This window comes from Lottia gigantea, assembly GCF_000327385.1.
Source record: "Lottia gigantea unplaced genomic scaffold LOTGIsca_40, whole genome shotgun sequence".
Classification (NCBI taxonomy): Eukaryota; Metazoa; Mollusca; class Gastropoda; family Lottiidae; genus Lottia; species Lottia gigantea.
This window is the reverse complement of record NW_008709380.1, coordinates 179,800-199,548: the sequence shown is the minus strand read 5'-3', so window position 1 is coordinate 199,548 and position 19,749 is coordinate 179,800. Positions and strand designations below refer to the sequence as shown.

General features: G+C 31.8%; 1 protein-coding gene across 1 annotated transcript in view; it reads left to right on the top strand.

Moving 5' to 3' along the window:
* LOTGIDRAFT_122399 (hypothetical protein) overlaps positions 1-19,749 on the top strand; it is a gene marked incomplete at both ends in the record, with an annotated part of 33,965 nt that overhangs the window by 3,537 nt on the left and 10,679 nt on the right. Inside the window, 24 exons of the mRNA XM_009059980.1 lie at positions 286-430; positions 836-992; positions 1,207-1,337; positions 2,350-2,444; positions 2,725-2,939; positions 3,144-3,275; positions 3,575-3,708; positions 3,952-4,033; positions 4,224-4,364; positions 4,690-4,899; positions 5,073-5,290; positions 5,503-5,589; positions 5,751-5,862; positions 6,335-6,546; positions 6,800-6,914; positions 7,313-7,504; positions 8,130-8,219; positions 8,550-8,774; positions 9,015-9,108; positions 9,337-9,584; positions 10,682-10,787; positions 11,474-11,547; positions 12,291-12,420; positions 13,754-13,943. Of these exons, the coding sequence (XP_009058228.1) occupies positions 286-430; positions 836-992; positions 1,207-1,337; positions 2,350-2,444; positions 2,725-2,939; positions 3,144-3,275; positions 3,575-3,708; positions 3,952-4,033; positions 4,224-4,364; positions 4,690-4,899; positions 5,073-5,290; positions 5,503-5,589; positions 5,751-5,862; positions 6,335-6,546; positions 6,800-6,914; positions 7,313-7,504; positions 8,130-8,219; positions 8,550-8,774; positions 9,015-9,108; positions 9,337-9,584; positions 10,682-10,787; positions 11,474-11,547; positions 12,291-12,420; positions 13,754-13,943 (3,535 nt within the window). The remainder of the gene's footprint in view (positions 1-285; positions 431-835; positions 993-1,206; positions 1,338-2,349; positions 2,445-2,724; positions 2,940-3,143; positions 3,276-3,574; positions 3,709-3,951; positions 4,034-4,223; positions 4,365-4,689; positions 4,900-5,072; positions 5,291-5,502; positions 5,590-5,750; positions 5,863-6,334; positions 6,547-6,799; positions 6,915-7,312; positions 7,505-8,129; positions 8,220-8,549; positions 8,775-9,014; positions 9,109-9,336; positions 9,585-10,681; positions 10,788-11,473; positions 11,548-12,290; positions 12,421-13,753; positions 13,944-19,749) is intronic.

Genomic DNA, 19,749 nt, shown 5'->3' with positions numbered 1-19,749 from the left:
TGAATGTTAGTCTTAATTCTTAAAAAACGTGTCACTAATTTTTTCTCCCTATTCATAATGCTTCTCAAAGTAAATGGGCTTACAGTTTATAATTTGTTGATCATACATGAAGCCTTACTAAGAGATGTTGATTGTTCGTCGTCAAACTTTCTGCTTCTGTAGTGTTTTAGAAGTTTTAATTGTCTATTGCATCTCAAATTTTCAATTTCTGAGATGATATTGATGGAGAAACTTGTTTGTGACTTAAATAGACAATTTACATCAATTGGATATTTCATATTGTAGGTATTGTGTTAGTGGCTATTAATCCTTATGAACAACTTGATATCTACAGTAATGATATTATACATGCCTACAGTGGACAGGATATGGGGGCTATGGACCCTCATATCTTTGCTGTTGCTGAAGAGGCTTTTAAACAAATGTCTCGGTGAGTTAGTATTCAAAATCATAAGAATATAAATAAATATTTAAATATGAAAGTGGAAAGCCATTATATGTATTAAAGGTAGTGGGTGATGCCGGGCCAGACTCTCAGAAGCACTGGCCATTGCATCAGACTTTTTTTTTGCCTAATGAAAGATGCAAACCCTCTGCACCTTATCGCCACTAGCAAGCAGATAACAATCCTACTGAGTGAGCCATTCCACTGCGACATGAGTTTAAGGATAAGGTTGTCTTTTTTTGTGGCTTTCTAGACTTAACACTTAGCAACAATAATCAGACTGGAATAAGACTGGCTACAACTAAGAATGTAAGTTTTCAAAATCCATATACTTATATTAATGATTATTTTGTGAGGCATAGTTTGATAGTTAATGATAATTTGTTGAAGGTTTGAGAGGAATCAGTCTATTATTGTATCTGGTGAAAGTGGTGCTGGTAAAACTGTCTCAGCTAAATATGCCATGCGATATTTCGCTACAGTGGGCGGGTCCCAAACTGAAACACAAGTTGAGAAAAAGGTGCTGGCATCTAATCCTATTATGGAGGTGAGTTTTATATACTGTATATTTGTGTATATAATGCACAGTTTTTTACCCTTACAACAGGCTTGTCAAACTGGGGCTTATTATAGCAAGTGATAATAACATTTTTTTTTACCAGTTTTTAACTTCATCGAGTTAAATAAGAAGGGTTCTAGGAAAGGACTCTTGTTTGTGTTTATTTCAGTTATTTAAATATTAAACATTTATGTTATTTTAGGCCATCGGAAATGCTAAAACTACCAGAAATGATAACAGTAGTAGGTTTGGTAAATATATAGAACTAGGTTTTAGCAGATCAAATTCTATTATTGGTGCTAATATGAGAACATATCTGTTGGAAAAATCACGGTATGTTCATTTTAATATGGTAATAATTCATCTGTCTTTATATAGTCTGTTTTTGTTGAATGGTTGTTTCTGACACCTGAAATTTATTAACCCTTTCAACACTAGTGAACCTTCTACCAGTCACATAATTATGTGATTTGATATCTAGAGAGCTGTTACCAAGTAACGTCACCTAATATAAACAGGCATACACTTCAACTTTTTAGTAAAAAGAAGTTTAATTTTATCAACACTTAGTGTTTAAAGGGTTAATTAAACTGTAATGACATCAGCTTGTTATGGACATAATTGTACAACTAAATCCTGTTAATATTATTCCCATGGTCTTGTGAATTGATGTACAGAAATAATAGAACTTATAGAGACAGTTATCATGTCCTTTCCCATCATTAAGTTTTCTTTTGACTCTCAAAGTAGTAAATCTTATCTTGTGGTCTGATGTTGACAGGTCTTAACAGTCGTCTGTTTGTTACATATTTCAGCTGTAAGGAAGTCTTTTTAACAAGATAGTTGTCATCAATAGAGGATTATCTGTTAATTTGTAAACAACTGATGCTTTGTTTACTTTTGTTTACTCATGTAGTTGTTTAGCAGCCAATTTGTTTTTGTTTGTTAATGAAAGGAGAACACTTGTTCTCAACATTTTTTCTTTACATTTGCCTATTCGTTTGTTTTTGATAGTTAATATTTCTAAATCATCGTATATCATATTTAACCAAAAATATATTTATGAACATCATAGGATCAGTCTATACAAAAATACAAAATGTTTTTTTTTAATTTGAGGTAGAATATATAGTAATTAGATATATAGTAATTGTACAAGTCAAACTTTTTGTGTTTATTACAACATTAGCAATGTTATTATTATTTCTTGTTATTAATATACTTGTTGTTATTATAATCCTTGTTGTTATTATAATCCTTGTTGTTATTATAATCCTTGTTATTATTATACTTCTTGTTATCATGATATATTGTCATTATATATATTGTTATTATTATATTCTAGAGTTGTGTTTCAAGCTCAAGATGAGAGAAATTACCATATATTTTATCAGATGTGTGCCTCTGCTCATATACCAGAATTCAAAAAGATGGAATTACGTATGTTCTATGTTTTATTCTCATTATTGTTATGCCTTCGACATAGTGATTTCTATGCTACATTATGAATAGAGAATTGTATTTACTTATGGAATATTCAGTCAGTCCAAAAATTGTTGAACCACACTAGCTCTTGTTGATTAATCTATTATTAAACTATAGATAGTTGAGCAGACTTTTTAAAATGATGAAAGAGAAGATTGCATATTATCTTATGTTTTCTTGATTGTAAAATGTGGAAAATGTCTGCTAAGATGTATTTTTTATTTCTGAATTTCAGAGCATGCTGACGATTTTTTCTACACAAGTCAAGGAGGTGCTCCAGAGATCAATGATGTTGATGATGCTAAAGATTTGAACAGTACTCGTGAAGCTTTGTCTATACTCGGTCTGAGTGAACAGCAACAAATGTCTATATTTCAAATCTTAGCAGCTATCTTACATTTTGGTAATGTCAGTATACGAGAAGGTGAAGGCGAGACTTGTGAAATTCCTGTAAGTTCCAGTAAAACTATTTAACTTCAAATAAGCAGAATCTCATTTTTTGAATTTCATTTTTTGTGGAAATTTAAAAAGAAGATGAGCAGTTGTTGCAGTTTGTTGGTTGACAACAAGTTAACGTCTGCTTTTAGCTATATCTCACATCACAGACTAGACGTTAAAAAGTTTGGATTCTCTATAAATGATGTTGTATTGTAGGATAATGATCAATCGTTAAAGATGATGTGTAAATTATTAGCTATAGAAGAATCCCAGATGAAGATTTGGTTATGTAACAGAAAAATTACTACAGTCAATGAAGTTTTAAATAAACCTTTAACAGAAAGTCAGGTAACTACGGTTTTACAAGGAACTTTCCTGACAATCAGATAATATATCTATTTTACACTGCTGCAGGTTAGAGGGGCTGCCATGGAAAGAGCATCTAGTCGTTCGAATGAAACAATTGTCTAGGGCCTGTGTGCTACAGGATGTGCACGTTAAAGAATCCTCAACAGTTGGAAATCGAGAAAGAGTAGGCCAATACTGCTGTTCTAGCAAAATTTCCCTCATTGTACAATGTATGCTGTGTTTTATCTCTCTGCCCGACTCATGATGTAATAATGATTTACATGATTGTTATTTTTCAGGCAAAAGATTCAAGAGATGCTCTAGCTAAACATATATACTCTAATTTATTTAACTGGATTGTTACTCAAGTAAACAAAGCTTTACATAGTACTAGTAAACAACACAGATTTATAGGTGTTCTAGATATTTATGGGTAGGATTTACTTTACGTTCTATTACACTTTGTTGACTGCTCTGAATCTCTGGGCATATGGGTAAAATAATCTGTAAACTATTATGTTTGATATTGTAATATATTGTTTTGGTATATTGGTGATCGAAACAATTTAAAATAGGTTGCTAAAATGTATGTTTCAGTTCTATAAAGTATTAAATACTTTTGTACATGATTGTTAAAACATTGTTTGGTTATTTTATATGAAATAATATTTTGCAGGTTTGAAACATTTGAAATAAATAGTTTTGAACAGTTCTGTATAAATTATGCCAATGAAAAATTACAACAAATATTTAATATGGTAAGTGATTGCTTAAGCAATATAACCCAAACTTAGAGAATTGAACTAGAACTGGATGTCACAATACCCTTTTTGTTTGGCCTTACCAATCAAGCACTACCCTGGAATTAATAATCATGTTCAATCAGATAATAATATTGTTTTGACTATTAACTACAGTTAAATTGAATTATTGTATCTATATTTGTAGCATGTGTTTAAACTAGAACAAGAAGAATATGTAAGAGAACAGATAGAATGGTCATTTATAGATTTCTATGATAATCAACCATGTATAGATCTGATAGAAAGTAAACTGGGTATTCTAGATTTATTAGATGAAGAGTGTAAGGTGAGGCTTTAATTTTGTACACTTTTCTCTTAAAAGAGATCCCCAGACAGTGGAAATGGGAAAGAAGGTGTATATCAATGCTGGCTATAGGTTATGTCTAAAGATAACACAGACTGTAATGGTATAATTACTGCCAAATGTATATGATGTATATCATGTAGAATCTATCTGGAGCAATAGAATTATTTGTTTCTCGAGATAACACCAGGTGAACTTTCAGAGACCTTGGCCATGAAATCAGAATTCTTCTTCCATTTTATACATCCAGACATGGGTTGTGTTATTGTACAATCCATTTATACATTTCTTAATTATTTTGTAACAGATGCCGAGAGGTTCTGATAGTAACTGGTGTCAGAAGTTATATGATAAACATTTGGGTAAATCAAAACATTTCAATAAACCCAGAATGTCACGTACAGCATTTGTTATAATACATTTCGCTGATCAAGTCACCTATACTGCTGATGGTTTTCTGGAGAAAAATAGAGATACAGTTTTAGAAGAACAAATTAATATATTGAAAGCTAGTGAGGTATGAATTCAGTTTGTCGTGACATTTTATTTGCTTGGTGATATTTTTAGCACAGTTTTCTTTAGTCATCACCGAGGGGGAGCATCTCTTAATCAATGAAAAGGTCCAATAGATGGGAAGTCACCTTCATTCATGTGCATCAATTGCTGTATTTTGGTATATTCTTTTTTTAGATTGAACTTGTTGGTGAACTCTTCTCTGAAGGAGGTGAAGGTAAAAAAGGTAGAGAAAAGCCAATTAAACAACAACCTAAAGCAGGCAGTAAACAACATAAAAAAACAGTTGGATCTCAATTCAGAGACTCCTTATCATTGTTGATGGCCACCCTCAACGCTACAACACCACATTATATTAGATGTATTAAACCTAATGATGAAAAATGTGCTTTTACGTAAGTTTTTTTAAGTACTGTACAAAATTACTCTTTGTTTTGTTGACTATCATTGGTGGGCAACATTTTATCTATATTTTGATATGGCACATAAATATTGAACTATTGTCAGTACAGAAATTCCACTTGTTTGTAAGACTGAATTTACTGTAGTAAACTAAAATTATCTCCCTTGAGTCTCCCAACTCTCTATATAATTTTATGTTTTTCAGGTTTGATTCGAAGAGAGCAGTAGAACAGCTGAGAGCCTGTGGTGTTTTAGAAACTATTAGAATTAGTGCTGCCGGCTACCCATCTAGGTAAGTCATCACTGACTTCACTGTTTTATTATCCAATGTTTTGACGTTTATAATTATATGTCTCTCTGCAGTATAATCAGTCAAAGGGATTTTTAAAAAAGGTAATCTGATTTTGACAATTGCTTGGAATGCATTGAAATATTTTATTTATATTTTTTAAGGTGGACATATCCAGAGTTTTTCCAGAGGTATAGAGTTCTTGCTAAAACTAAACAAATTATTAAAGGCAATATGAGGAAAACTTGTGAATCAATTTTACCTGATCTTATTGCTGTAAGTATCAAGTTCTTTCTTGTGTTTTAGGCTATAACTTTGAGCTTTCTCTTGTCATAATTAGGGCAAAAATGGTCCATGATCTGAATTCATTCCAAAAACATTTGGCTCAAAATAACTTTATGAATACAGAATATTTTTTACTGATATTGATTATCATATTACCATTTGTTTTATTATCTCATCTGATGGATACATTCAGTTGTAAGTAAACAAGCTTATTTTAGGTGATAGGGTATAGAAAGTGGACACAAGTCTGACTCTTGAGGCATTGACCATGGCATAAGAAGTACTTTTATCTTGAGGGTGATTGCAACCCGCCTAATAGCACAGCAAACTTCCAGCAATTGAGCTATTCCTCTACAATAGGAAGTGACCAGGAAAACTGTTGAACTGAAATATTTCCAATAATTTGTGGTTTTAAACTGAATAACTTAGTATTAATAGAAAATTCTTTTGTTTTTTCTACCAGGATGAAGATAAATATAGATTTGGTAAATCAAAGATATTTTTCCGTGCTGGACAAGTAGCTTATCTGGAGAAGTTGAGATCAGATAAATTACGAGCTTGTGGAATAATGATACAGAAACATATTCGTGGTTGGTTATTAAGAAGAAAATACAGTAAAATTAGAAAATCTGCTCTGTTATTACAATGTTATGGTAGAGGTTTATTGGCTAGAAGGTAGGAACTACACTTATCACACATCTAATAATGCTTCGTGTCATATTGGATTCTGAATTTCTGAAAGCATTTAAGGAAAGAGATCATCACACATATTTTTGTCCTTAAAGTCAAAATTAGATATATCTTTATTTTAAAGCAAGACAAGACCCCAAAATATTTTCTGAATTCTTGAAGCAAAAAATGTCAAAAAATGAGCTTGATAATGATGATTACTTCATACCAGTGTTTATATTGTGTTGCTTTATTTCAGACACGCCCAATATCTTAGACAGACTCATGCTGCTACTGTTATACAGAAGACATGGAAGGGATATAAAGATAGAAAACAATATAGTAAATTACGTACTACAATGTGTGTGTTACAGGTCAGTTTCATTTATAATTATTATAATGTTATTTCAGACTCTACATAATTCAGAGTGGTGAATATCTAATGACATAGTAGGTTTCATTGGACATAGACTCCCTAGGTCACAGAATGAATATTGATGTGAAAGTAGATATAGAGCTAACACACTGACTAAGTCATCAGAATTTGTCTTTTCTTGAGGAGGAAAGGAAACCCACAGCACTAATTCATTAAGTAGACGACTGAGCCATTTTACTGTCATTGCCTTAAATCAATGCCCATTTTTTGCCATTCTCATGAAAGATTGTTGATTGTATCCCAAATTGGCATTGCTTAATTTTATTTGTGCTTCTACTACAAGTCATTTGAAAAGTTAGTAAGATTAACTTTGTTAATTACTTTTGTTTATTGTAGGCTTGTATACGAGGTCTCTTTGCAAGAAGAAAGTATGCCTCTCTCCTTAAAAACCATAAAGCTAAGATTATACAGAGACACGTACGAACATTCTTGGCTAAACGAAGATATAAACATGTTTTACGGGGCATTATATTGTTACAAAGTCATTATAGAAGACGAAAGGCTCGAACTAAACTCAAGATTTTGAAGGTAAGCAATTGTTTCCTTAATTCATTGACCAGTGTGACTATTTTAATTTCAGACAATCAGAAAAATAAATTGCACAATTTTATTAGCTCCAAGAATTTGATCATTTGCCAAGCCTGCCCTTTGAAAATGAAATATCAACAGCATTGGGTGTACAAATAAGGGCAAAACTGATCGAGGATATATATTTTTCTATTTCAAATTCTCATAGAGTAAAATCATGCGGAAATCAAAACACTTTTTACCGACTTCAATAAGAACACTATGCCACCTCAATGACAAATTTTAAGAATTGTTTCAACTTTTATCATTGGAAAATGTCTGTTTAGTAATTATTGACTGTTTACTTGAACAGAAGAATTTTAAACCAATAGAGTTTTAACATAGAGGTCAGAGTTCAAATTGAGCTTTGTTTACTTATTGGAATTATTTCTAAGAGAGTTCGAATGAAAGAGAGATTACTCTGATTAACACATCAGTGTGAAAAGATTAACATACCTTGTTTATTCTATGAACATTTGAAACGTTCAGTTTTAGACTGATAGTGTGAACATAAGGTGTTAGCAAGCCAGTGTTATTATGGTTCATGTTTTTATGATAATTATTAAGTATTTTTTTGTGATTCAAGGTTGAAGCTAAGTCTGTAGACCATGTGAAGAAGGTTAACAAAGGTTTAGAAAATAAGATTATTGAATTACAACAGAAATTGGACCAAAAGGTAACCATCATTTCATAATGTTGACAAGCCCTTGTTTCTCAACCACCTACTTCTTTCCATACAAAAGGCCTTGGCTGCCTTAATAATTTTGTGCTGGGTGTAGCTACACAGGAAAGAGAATTGATTTCATGTGCTGACCATTCCAAAATCCTGCTCTGCAGAAAGTTATCTGTATGCTGAAATGCAATAAATGGTCTGAAATTGCTGCAATTTAAAAAAAAAATAACAGGTTTTCACTTTAGAACAAAGTCACTATCTGTTAATGTTAAATTGATGTGACCGATATGTTCAGATTGGAAAAATTACGGTCAAAATTATTTTCTTAAATAGGCCAAAGAAGTTGTAGAAGTGAAACAAGAAGAAGCTAAGATAGTTCAGTTAAAGTCAGAAATTACTAAACTTAAAGAAAATAAGGAAGTGGCTCAAGATTCTTCCAATAAGATCACTGAATTATTAGCCGAAATACAACGTTTGAAGGCTGAATTAGAAACTGAAAGAGGTGAAAAACAAGACCTCATTTCTGAGAAAGAACTGATGAAGAAAGATCACAACAAGGTACAGTTATCGTGTATTATTATATTTTGTAGATATACTGTCTTAGAAATCGGAAATAAAGTTTCTCTTCAAAAAAGTTAGAAAACGTAACACAAAGGTATTGATTTGATATGCAATAAATCGTGGCCATGTTTGCTACAGGCAGATCCAGTTAAAAATCCAAAATGTGTAGGCTAATGTTAAGAATGCAAAACTATTAATTCTTTTGTCAAGTTTGTTGTTAACATTGATGTGTTTTAGATCATAGATGAAGTTTTAGAAGAAAAAGAGAAAATCAAAAATCAACTCAATCTGGCTCAAGAGAAATTAAAAGAAGCTGAAAGCAGTACAGCAGGTAATTGAATTTTGTGGGCAATTTTTAATAATCATAATGGGTAAGTTATTATGGTAGGTTTCTGGATATTTTGAGTGCGTCATGTTATATGTTCAACTTGAGCTCTAAGTGTGATAAAGCCATTGAAATCCTCTAATTCAGAGTAAATCGAAAAGCATACATAATTTCCATTATTCGATAGTTTACATGATTTACAATAAGAATCATATTTTGCAGGTCTAGTAAAAGACAAGCTAGAAGCAGCTAACAAACTATTACTAGCAGAGTTTGAATCAGAAAGAAGTCATCATCAGAAATTAGTCAAAGAGCATGCCAGATTACAACAGAGGTTTGAGAATTTACAAGGAGAATTAGAAATAGTGACCAGCCCAACTGGACATAAACGCACACCATCAGATATCAGTGCTGTCAGTATTGAATCCTACAGCAGTTCAGCAGACGCAGAACGAAATAATGAAGAGAAAGAAAAAGAAGAGGTATTTTTCAGTTGTTAATTTGATATTTCTTCTTGTAAGGTATTTACAAATATAAAAGAAAGGCTTTGAGTTCGTGATGATATTTTTGAGTGAAATCATTTTAAGTTTTGGAATTTTCTAGTTTTAATACCTCTATGTTAAACAACAGACATGATCTTACTCTTCCTTCAAAATTTGTAATTACATATACAATGCTATGATGTTTTCCTATCCTCTAAGGTTCCCTGCATGAATAAAGCATTCAGGGCAAGATTATATATGCATGTAAAATATTCCTAAATGCCTCTATCTTAAATGTTATGTCAATATTTGGTGATGGGAACCGTATTTAAATTCCTTTTCTTCAATCAATCCAAAAAACCTGATTACTCATATTTACCTTCTGATATTCATAGTTTTGGATACAAAATTACTCACTAGGACATTGTTCCTTGTCGTGCCACTAATCCTGTTAAAGTGTCTTTCATATTAGCAGTCCAACAAGAGCCAGGAAGTTTCAGAGTTTTGAAATTGGTTTGATTGGAAATTATCTTTATATTTATCTGTCTTGCTTACCCTGGCTTGTTTTTCTAAGGATCAAGGATATGAAACTGTCAAGAGAAAGTCTGAAGCTCAAAGACCCAATATATTAGACAGGGTAATGAATGAGGTATCAGGGCACAAGGTAAGTGTTGTCTGCATGCACATTGACTATGGTAATTCTCCTCTGCAATACTTTAACACATTTCCTAAACCAATAGCATGTATTGGTTTCATTCTATAGCCTCATGTGTAATCCTCTTAATGATATATGTATATATAACAATAGGGAATAATGTATCATAACAATAGGGAATAGTGCTGCTTACGAAGAGTCTTCAAAGAAGAAAATTACTTCTCATTTTTGGCCATTTCTTAGCCCCTTTTTGCTAGATTAGACTGAAAATATAAGTAATAGTTCTCTTAAATGTTTAGGCTGCAAAAGAGGCCCCTCTTGTGACCTCTTGTTGCATTTGGCATGTATTTTTTAGTCCTGCTTAGTAATTGACATGCTTTTTGAAAATGGATGAAGTAACATAACAAGTATCATTTATAAGTGAACCCAATATTTTTCACAGGAAGCTGAGGTAGATGTCAGTCTGGTTTTAAAACTACAGAATAAAGTGAAGGAGTTAGAAAAAGAACGACAACATTTACAAGAAAGAATTGACAGATATGAAGATAGTAATGATCTACCACAAGTTACAGTTTCAGCTTTTAATAATCTGAAGGTTAGTTACATGATATGTACATCTTAAAAGGAAATTTTTAGATTATTATTCTATTTTGATCTAAAGGGAAATGGATCAAATTGTTGTTAGTCAGTTGTTTCTTTTTGTTTTGTTTATTATGTACATTATAATTATGATAGGTGGCTAATGATTAAATACTCTTAGTTATACTTTGCTAAGTGAAAAGCCTGAAATTATGTGAAATGGATTGAGCTAAAGAACCTGATTCTGAATTGTTCATTCACCAATTAAGGCCTTTTTAAGGCTTTTCCAATGGGAGACAACTTTTGATATCTAAATGATGTTAAGGCAACATTACCACAATAATGTTTTTGTATCAATCAATATCTGTACATATATGATTTCGTCTCAGGCCTCTTCAACTGTTATCTCATGGGAGACAACTCTTGATATCTAAATGATGCTTAGGCCACAATACAATTATCCGTGTGTATCGATCTATCCATTTGGATTTTATGTGTATAAATTGTTAGGTAAGAGAATAGAATAGCCCAGATCTTTGTATTAAAAATATTAAAACTTAACAGGAAGATGGGGGCAATTACGATGATGCAGCCTTGGTCATTAAGTTGCAAAAACGTGTCCGGGATCTGGAAGAACAAAAATATCATTTAACAGAAAGACTGGACGAACAGAATATTGAGGAGGAATCTCATTTTCTGGGTGGTGATATGGCCTTTCAGAGCCTGAAGGTATACTACGGGGAAACACATATATATATGCCTATGCCTAGTAGATTTAGATTCTGTGCTTTGATATGATACACATTAGAACTTGATATCATCTTTGACCTTGCAAGTTAGAGGAAACTCTCATCTCTTTTAAACTGGATTTCAAACTTTGCCTGATATCATAGTTAATGATTTTAGTTCAGTGATACAAATCTTACTCATAGATTCTAGAAATAAAGCTAACCTCTATGATCACCTAAAAATATTATGATTCTATTTCCTGATATACCATAGATATACTCAGTCATCAAACTGAAAAGAATGCTCTATTGTTACCTTTCCATCCTTCTGTTAGCGTCTTCTTTAGCTATACAAACAAAATATTCTTTTTCAATTGAATTGCAAGCTATAATATTCTACTCTATGCTTGTTCTGCATATTTTCATTGAAGACATTGATACACACTTGTAGATCAGAGTAGAGCATGCTGCACAAAATATAGAAAGAAAATATAGGCCTCTCTGTATATCCAAGGTCTATAAACACTAATTTGTTATAAGAAATGTTATAGGTTTTTTGCAAATAAAAATGGGATCAACATTTACATTTTTTATAAACTAAATTTAGTAGTAATCTTTGCCACCTCAACATAAACATGGGTGAATTTTGTAACTTCGCTAACTTATCAACTTATTTTTGTCATTTTGTTTGTATTTATTCTATTATTTAGTATAGTCAACTAATGAAATATAATAATTTTGTAGATGCAAGAATTAGAGAATGAGAATGATAAATTAAAACGTGAAGTAACAAGATTAATGAATGCTATAGCTGAAAGTACTGATCTAGATGATAGAAGTGGAGAGTTATCACCGACTGGCAAGAAATTTATGGGTGAGTATTTTAATCTTGTTCAGTTCTTGGTGTTTGGCTTGTAGTTAAAAGGATATAGTCCTATTGTATGCTTTTACTCTGAAAGGGATTGGAAGAGGTTTTCTAACCTTTTATGTGCAATTTAGTGCTGTTTACATCATTCAGTTTTCATCAGATGGAAGTGGTTCCTGTAATTATAAATTTGTAGGACCCACAGACGTCTTCAGACTGAAAATCAGAATGGTGCAAATCAATACTTTCCATACTAATAAAAGGTTTAGGATACCTCTTCAATTGTTTAGTTTGTACTGATGTGTGTTGCTAATCTAGTCTTTATGTTATGTAGTGATTAACTTCTCTTGTAAGACAAACATGCATTGAGAAACAGATCAAACTTAAACTTTCAAAACAACAATAGTGCTATTTTTTGAATATAATGATATTTCTGCATTTGTATGATGATAATGCATTACAAATCAATCACTGAAAGATCTTTAAAACTCATTAGAAATTCTCAACTATGGCAGTTACATCAGCCACTACTGTGTTCTGACTTTCATGTAGACCATTCTCTTAATATTTCTACTTAATAATTTTTACTACTAATTATAAATGTTTATCTGTTTTTATTTTAATTTTCATTTCTTATTTTTCTTTACTATTGCATGTGGTATTTGGCAACTATTGTATGGCTTCTATTTACTTGGTTGCTTGTTGGTGTGGTCTTATATCATCTTTTCTTTATTACTTCATCTTTAGACAAATTCAAGAAAAAATCACACACGACTCAGATTACCAAGGGTAAGATGTAAACATCTCCCCATTTTACCCTTTAGTATCAAAATATTTGTTGAATATTTTCCTGTTTTCAATATCTGTTAAATGACATTTACTAGTTTAATTGATAAGCATACAGTATCATACAGGTGTATTATCTGTTGAAGCAATATTATTTTCAGGCAGTGATCACATTTTTTTTTTAGTAAAACACAAGATCCCCATTAAATTTAGGTCTTTTACATCTTTAAAAATACTCCACCTTATTGCGGTTGCATATAGAATTTGTTTTGTGCCATAACACAAATTAAACCTTTCTTGAAGACCTTGATAACAGATCTTTTAGGGTGTCAAAGATGTTGGGTACAAATAATGAAATCAACAACTGTTATATATATATTTAGTTGATTAATTCGCAAAATAAACTTAGTTTGTGTTTTTTGCTTGTTTTTTCATTCATTTATTTCTGTGTTCGTAGACATTTAACATCTATTTCTTTCCCATTTGAATCACAGAATGCCAAGCTATGTTAATTTACTGTGTTCAATATCTAACTTGGTATTGTATTATATTACAGAGAGATATGATGCTATGGGAGACGAACTAGACAGAAGAAGGGAAGAATGTCTACAACTACGTGCTATGTTAGCTGATCGTACTATTTCTACTCATTCTATAGCTAAAGAATCGTACAGTGGACAAGATAACTTAGTTAATGAAGATGATGAGTTGTCTATGGCTTATAAAACACAGAAAGATCTCAATAGGTATGTACTGTATAATTGTGAATATAATGCACACCACTTTTAACTTTTATTACTGGATTTTGCATTTACAATCATCCATTTACAAACATAGTCAGATCAACAAACTCGACAAAATACACAATATCACAATATACTTCTGTAATGAATGAAATTCTGAGGTTCACGTAGCAATTCCAACAAATACAGAAAGATGTAGTAACAGTCTTACTATTCAAATATATGGATATGAACAGTTACATTTAAAATAACAACTATGCTGAATTCCAAATACTATTGTACATAGTTCTTACAATACTTTATTATCACACAAAACTAAGCATACTATATCATATCATTATCTTTATCATATATTGTTTTTATCATACTTTCTTCACCAGTAAATGTATTATGTTCAATCATACCTAGTCATTTACATTTATATACAATTACACTCAGTTTACATATATAGGGTCATATATTTCTACAAAGAATATACATACGATATACAAATTTATCCTGATCATACATTTACAGCAGTTTACATAAAGTATTAATGATGTACATTTTGAGGGTCTCTAAAACTTCCTTAAGAGAAGACCCAATGTTTGAGGGATCATCACTTTTAAACATGTTGCCTGTAAAAATTAATTGTTCATCATAACACATTAATTTTATATACAAGAAAAAGAGTTTGTATATCAATATTTGTGACTCACACTCACTGCATCATGTTACAGGTGTAGCAAAAAAATTAGAAATTGAAAACTATAATGCGTAACATATAGGATAGTCTTACTCTTTCAGAGATTATTAATGTGTCAAAGGTCTGCCTACTGATATTTATAAGGAAGTATGTTAGATATACAGTGTATCAGACCAAATTCATGTCTGATAAACAATATCACTATTATGTTATAAGGCGACATAGAGTTTCACATGCTGTTGAGATTTTATCATAGAGAGCTTCAAAATGTCACCAATCACAATACTTGGAACACATGGATGTGAGATGTCCTTATTTCCCAAATTTCCTTAAGTGGCCTAATCTGACAGATCCGCTCCCTTTGCTAAGTTCACAATGTTTATGAACAATCACACTATGTTTTTACATGATTTGACAATTACAGTTAAAGTCAGATTAACATCTGTACTTGATTTGTCAAATCGGTCAATTCATCTTTGACATATTGTTGTACTTGTTTTGTAATCTCTAATCTAGTAGAAGTAATATTGACATGTGACATCATGGTTTAATTAAAAGGCAAATTAGCATGTAATCTATAATGGGGTTTAAAGAGAGATTGTCAGGTAGAATAAATTATCACCATTATATTGATAAAGGTAGACATCAAGTGGTTACAAATGTTAGATTTTTTAGATGAACCAAGCTATTTTTGTACCAATGGCTTCATCATGGTCCTCCCTTATTATAATTTGACATGGATTCAAGACAAAATAATGACTGCAGCAGATGCCCTGTACTATTTATTATATAGATTACATAGTAACGTCAAGTGCGAACAAAATTTGGGTTAGTTCTGTTTTAGGTTAGCAAAAAATTGTTGTGATAGTTTCAGTGGTATCACCAACCCATTTCTCAATCAGGAGAGTCCAATCCATAATAAGGGCCTAATCTGTTCTTGAGTAGTTTATAAGATTTTGGAAGAGTTCTCAATTGATTCCAGAGAATTCCCTAATTAGCACCTCAACAGAACATGAGATCATTGTAAAGTCTCTGCAAAGAATAATGTACCAGTCCCAGTATATTGGGTCACATTCATGCATGGATGGTATGAGAGATATGTGTCAGTCATTGTGTTAAATAATCCTCTATTATAATTATCATGTCAGCCTGGATATTATTTCTATGTGCTATCTAGTAATGTGTATCATATAAGGCAACAATATAAATGTTTAATTATGTAGCAAGTATTTGCAACAATATAGGGATTCAAATAATAGCCATGTGAATTTTCTGAAAGATGCTCAATTGTTAAACCTAGTAACAGAGTGACAACAGGTGGTCTGGAAGTATTAGCACAACCTGCCCTGTCATGACACAGTATTTGTTGAAATGGGGATCAAACTCATTAAGCTTTTTGGACTTTGAATTGAGAGCTTAAAGCAAATAGATTGAAGATTGACTTTGGAAACAGTCTTGTAAGCAGTGTTCACCTGTTGATGTGGAATTATAATAAATTCTCATAGAAAAGTACATAAATATAAATCATTGTGAAATGCCAATGTTTGACTATAAACTAGAATGATTAAATGTTCAAATCAGCCTAAATTATTAAATAAACAGTTAATTTGTACTGTATATCTATGATCTTCATATATGATATTATGCATATTAGAATTATTCTATGGAAGATTATGCTGGAAATTAGTCATTAATATAAATAACTAGAGCAATATTTAATAACAGCTGTTGTAACTTATCTTTCCCCCAAACTGTCAACTGATTAGTTTGGATATTGTGATGTATTCATTAAAAATATTATCACTAATGTAAAGTTTACAGAAAAGCTGTGATTTATTCTGTGCTACAAGTGTTGGTTTAATTACAATTTTAAGTTTGGATAAAAATGCTATGCTGTTATGCATAGAATATTTCAAATTTATAATAGTGTAAAATGACCACATTCAAGTTTAACTAGCAGTATGGTTGTGATAAACATTAAAGTTGAGTTAAAATGTGACATCTGCAATATTTGGAACTGTCGTCTGCCATGTAAATGCAATTCTTTTTGTGACAACTGAGGAGAGATATATATTCACAGTGAAATGATAAAAGTAATTGGCAAATACCTAAAATATATCTGTAGAAACATGTCTCCTAAATTCCCTTTTCAATCAGCTGGTGTTGAATAGGAAATTTTAAAATTGAGGCTATTTTTAAATGTACTTTACAAGGTAATGTTAAGGAAGAATAACAGTAAATCGACCAGTTTACCTGACTAAAGATACCTGAAAACTGGCCTGTATATAGGGTGTGTTCATTACTTATCTTTACAATAGAGACTAGATTAGACTGTGTGTTTACCTGAGAACCTCCACTGTATAGTATTTTACTTATAGATAGTTACTAGTGCGGAACTTGTACGAGTAGAAGGACATGCCCCAATGATTGGTTTGGTAGACTCATAATAAGAATATGTGACCCATCTGTTGTTTGAAGTATGTGAAAATGTTGTTAAAATTGGTGACAGTATGTTGGTTGGCTATAGATTAGTAACACAAGTAAAATTTGTTGATTGTTGACTAGCGGAAGTTGAGGTACAACTCTTATCTCTGTAGTTAAAGGACGAGACAGAGTAGTGAGTTAGTCAAACATACCAGTCTTTATTGAACCATTTGTGTTGGTGTAGACATAAGACTTTGTTGAAAAGCATCAGAAGTCCTCAATGAAACACTCATCTCAAATATGACGTAGTTTTAACTTTGTGAAAATTCTATAAAAAAAAGAAGTATGGAGGTTTTAATGTGTGTTTGTGAAAAAATCTGGTTGTTTTGGACACAATGAACATTGTGATTTGTCAACTCAGTTTGAACTCAACATAATTTACCAAACAGTTTAAAATACTTCATTCACATCTGTAACAGTCGAGGTGAAGTTTACCTTCGGCAAAAATATTCGCTGAAAATCTTTATAAGGAATATCTGCTGTGTTATAAAACATTATTTTTAAAGTTAAATGACCTGGAGATCGGAAAAGATAACATCAGTATAAATTATTTAGGAAATAGTTGACATAACTTAGTGCAGTGATTGACAAAATTTGTATTTGGTTATTGAAATATGTTTGAATAAATTTAAAAAATGAGTTTATCATAACAGAAAATGACAAGAGAGTAAGGGATCCTAGTTTTGATGTTGACTAGCTTTATAAGAAGTGTAAACAATTATGTGTTGAGATATATTAGCTCTAGGTAGTGTGCCATGTCTGGACTTTAGTTTAACTATTTCAGTTTTGTCAACAAAGACTCAAAATAGGTTTGTTCTTGTTCACTGTAGTCATCAGTGACCATTTGATTTTTTCAAAAGTGAAAATGTTATCCAACGAGACCACACATAGTGTTAGCTAATTATACAGACATTGCAGATTCAAAACCAAACTAAAATGGAAGTAGCAGATTCACTATTTGAGCAGCAGATATCTTCAAAAATGGCGTCTGTTAATCTTTCAAGTCAGAACTACAGACTGTCTTTTGATGATGATGAAGAAATGGATTCAAACGGAGATGAGCAAAGTCCCAAGGTGCAGGACAAACCTAGTGCAATAGAGTTGAATTCAACATTTGATAAGCCATTAATAAGACAAGGGAGATTACCCAGTGTGTCTGAGAGTGAGGAATTAGAATCAGACAATAGTAAAGTGTATGTTGATCAGTGTAATAATGAAATGACCAAATCAAAACAAATTAATTGTGATACAACAGAATCTGTGAATCATTCAGAGCCAAGCATGAAGAAAAATTCATCAGAGGATCATCCAGAGCTAAGTATGGAACCTGAAATACCAAATGATGTTACAAAATCTGAACAATTGCCTTCAGACAGAAAGGAAACTATCTGTGATACACCTGGTTCTTTGGACCACCCAGAACAAACCAAGGTACAAGACCAACCAACCGTAGCTGAGGAGTTGCATGGAAGCACTAATGATGTCCAAGAACCAGGTAATAAAGGTTCTGAGGATGTTCCAATCAATACAAACTATTCCTCGGGGATGTCATCTATTAATAAAGATATGTATAATATATCTGGATGTTCCATTGATTCTGATGATCCTTCATTGTTCCCTGACAATCTTCATTTGGATCATCAGGATTCCAATGTGACTGAAACTACATCTATTACAGAATCTAATCCTGAAATTACTTCTGGTTCTGGTGAAAACTTGCATCGTAAATTAGAACAGAATTCAAGTAGTGTGAACTTATTTGAACCAAGTAAAAGTGAAATCCCAAGAGTGCGTTCAGAATCTCGAATATTTCCAAGTAGACACATTGTTCACCCGTATCATTGGAAATCACTGGATTTTACATCTAAATCCAGTATATTTGATAGCAGTATAGATATATCATTCTCTCATGATACAGATCATGAAGATCACGGTGAATCAATGCCCTCCCCTGGTAATATAGATAAACAATGGTTTAAAACTCATCGTACCAGTTCCTCTAGTTTAGATCCTCCGGAATATTTCGAGGGATTTGGACACAGATCATGGGGCTCTCAGTGTCAATGTTATGGGTGTATTACAGGAGAGAAATATTCTGATAGTGGAAATGATACAGGATCATATCCTCAAGGGTAAGTGTTTTCTGGCAGACGATATTTCCATTTGATCAATTTGATCAGACAATGAACAGAGGTACTGTGTGAAGCAGGTGGTGCAAGTTAAGATCCCTCCACAGTTGGAAGTGGAAAAGAGATGGCTTTTTCTTCTGTCCTGGCAAATTTATCATTTGCATTCTCTGTACACTTTATGGCTTGATTGTCATCATTAGCCAATACAGGTGTAGAAAACTCCATTTCATTTCAATTAAATCAAGAATCACAGTATCGTTATATTATTTTGCAGTTAACAGATTTCTGTATCGCTTTAGAGCAATAATTGCTTTCTGATGTTCTGGCAGTAAAAACAAATTTACATCATTAAATAAAACTTGTCTACTAAATTTTAATTAAAGGACATTAAACCATCAAAAAGACATCAAATTTGACTGTAAGATAAGCTTGAATTGGTAGACATTAAATAAAGTTAAACCGTTTGATAAGTTATAATTTTGTGACAGTATTTTGAGAAATATGCTGTGAT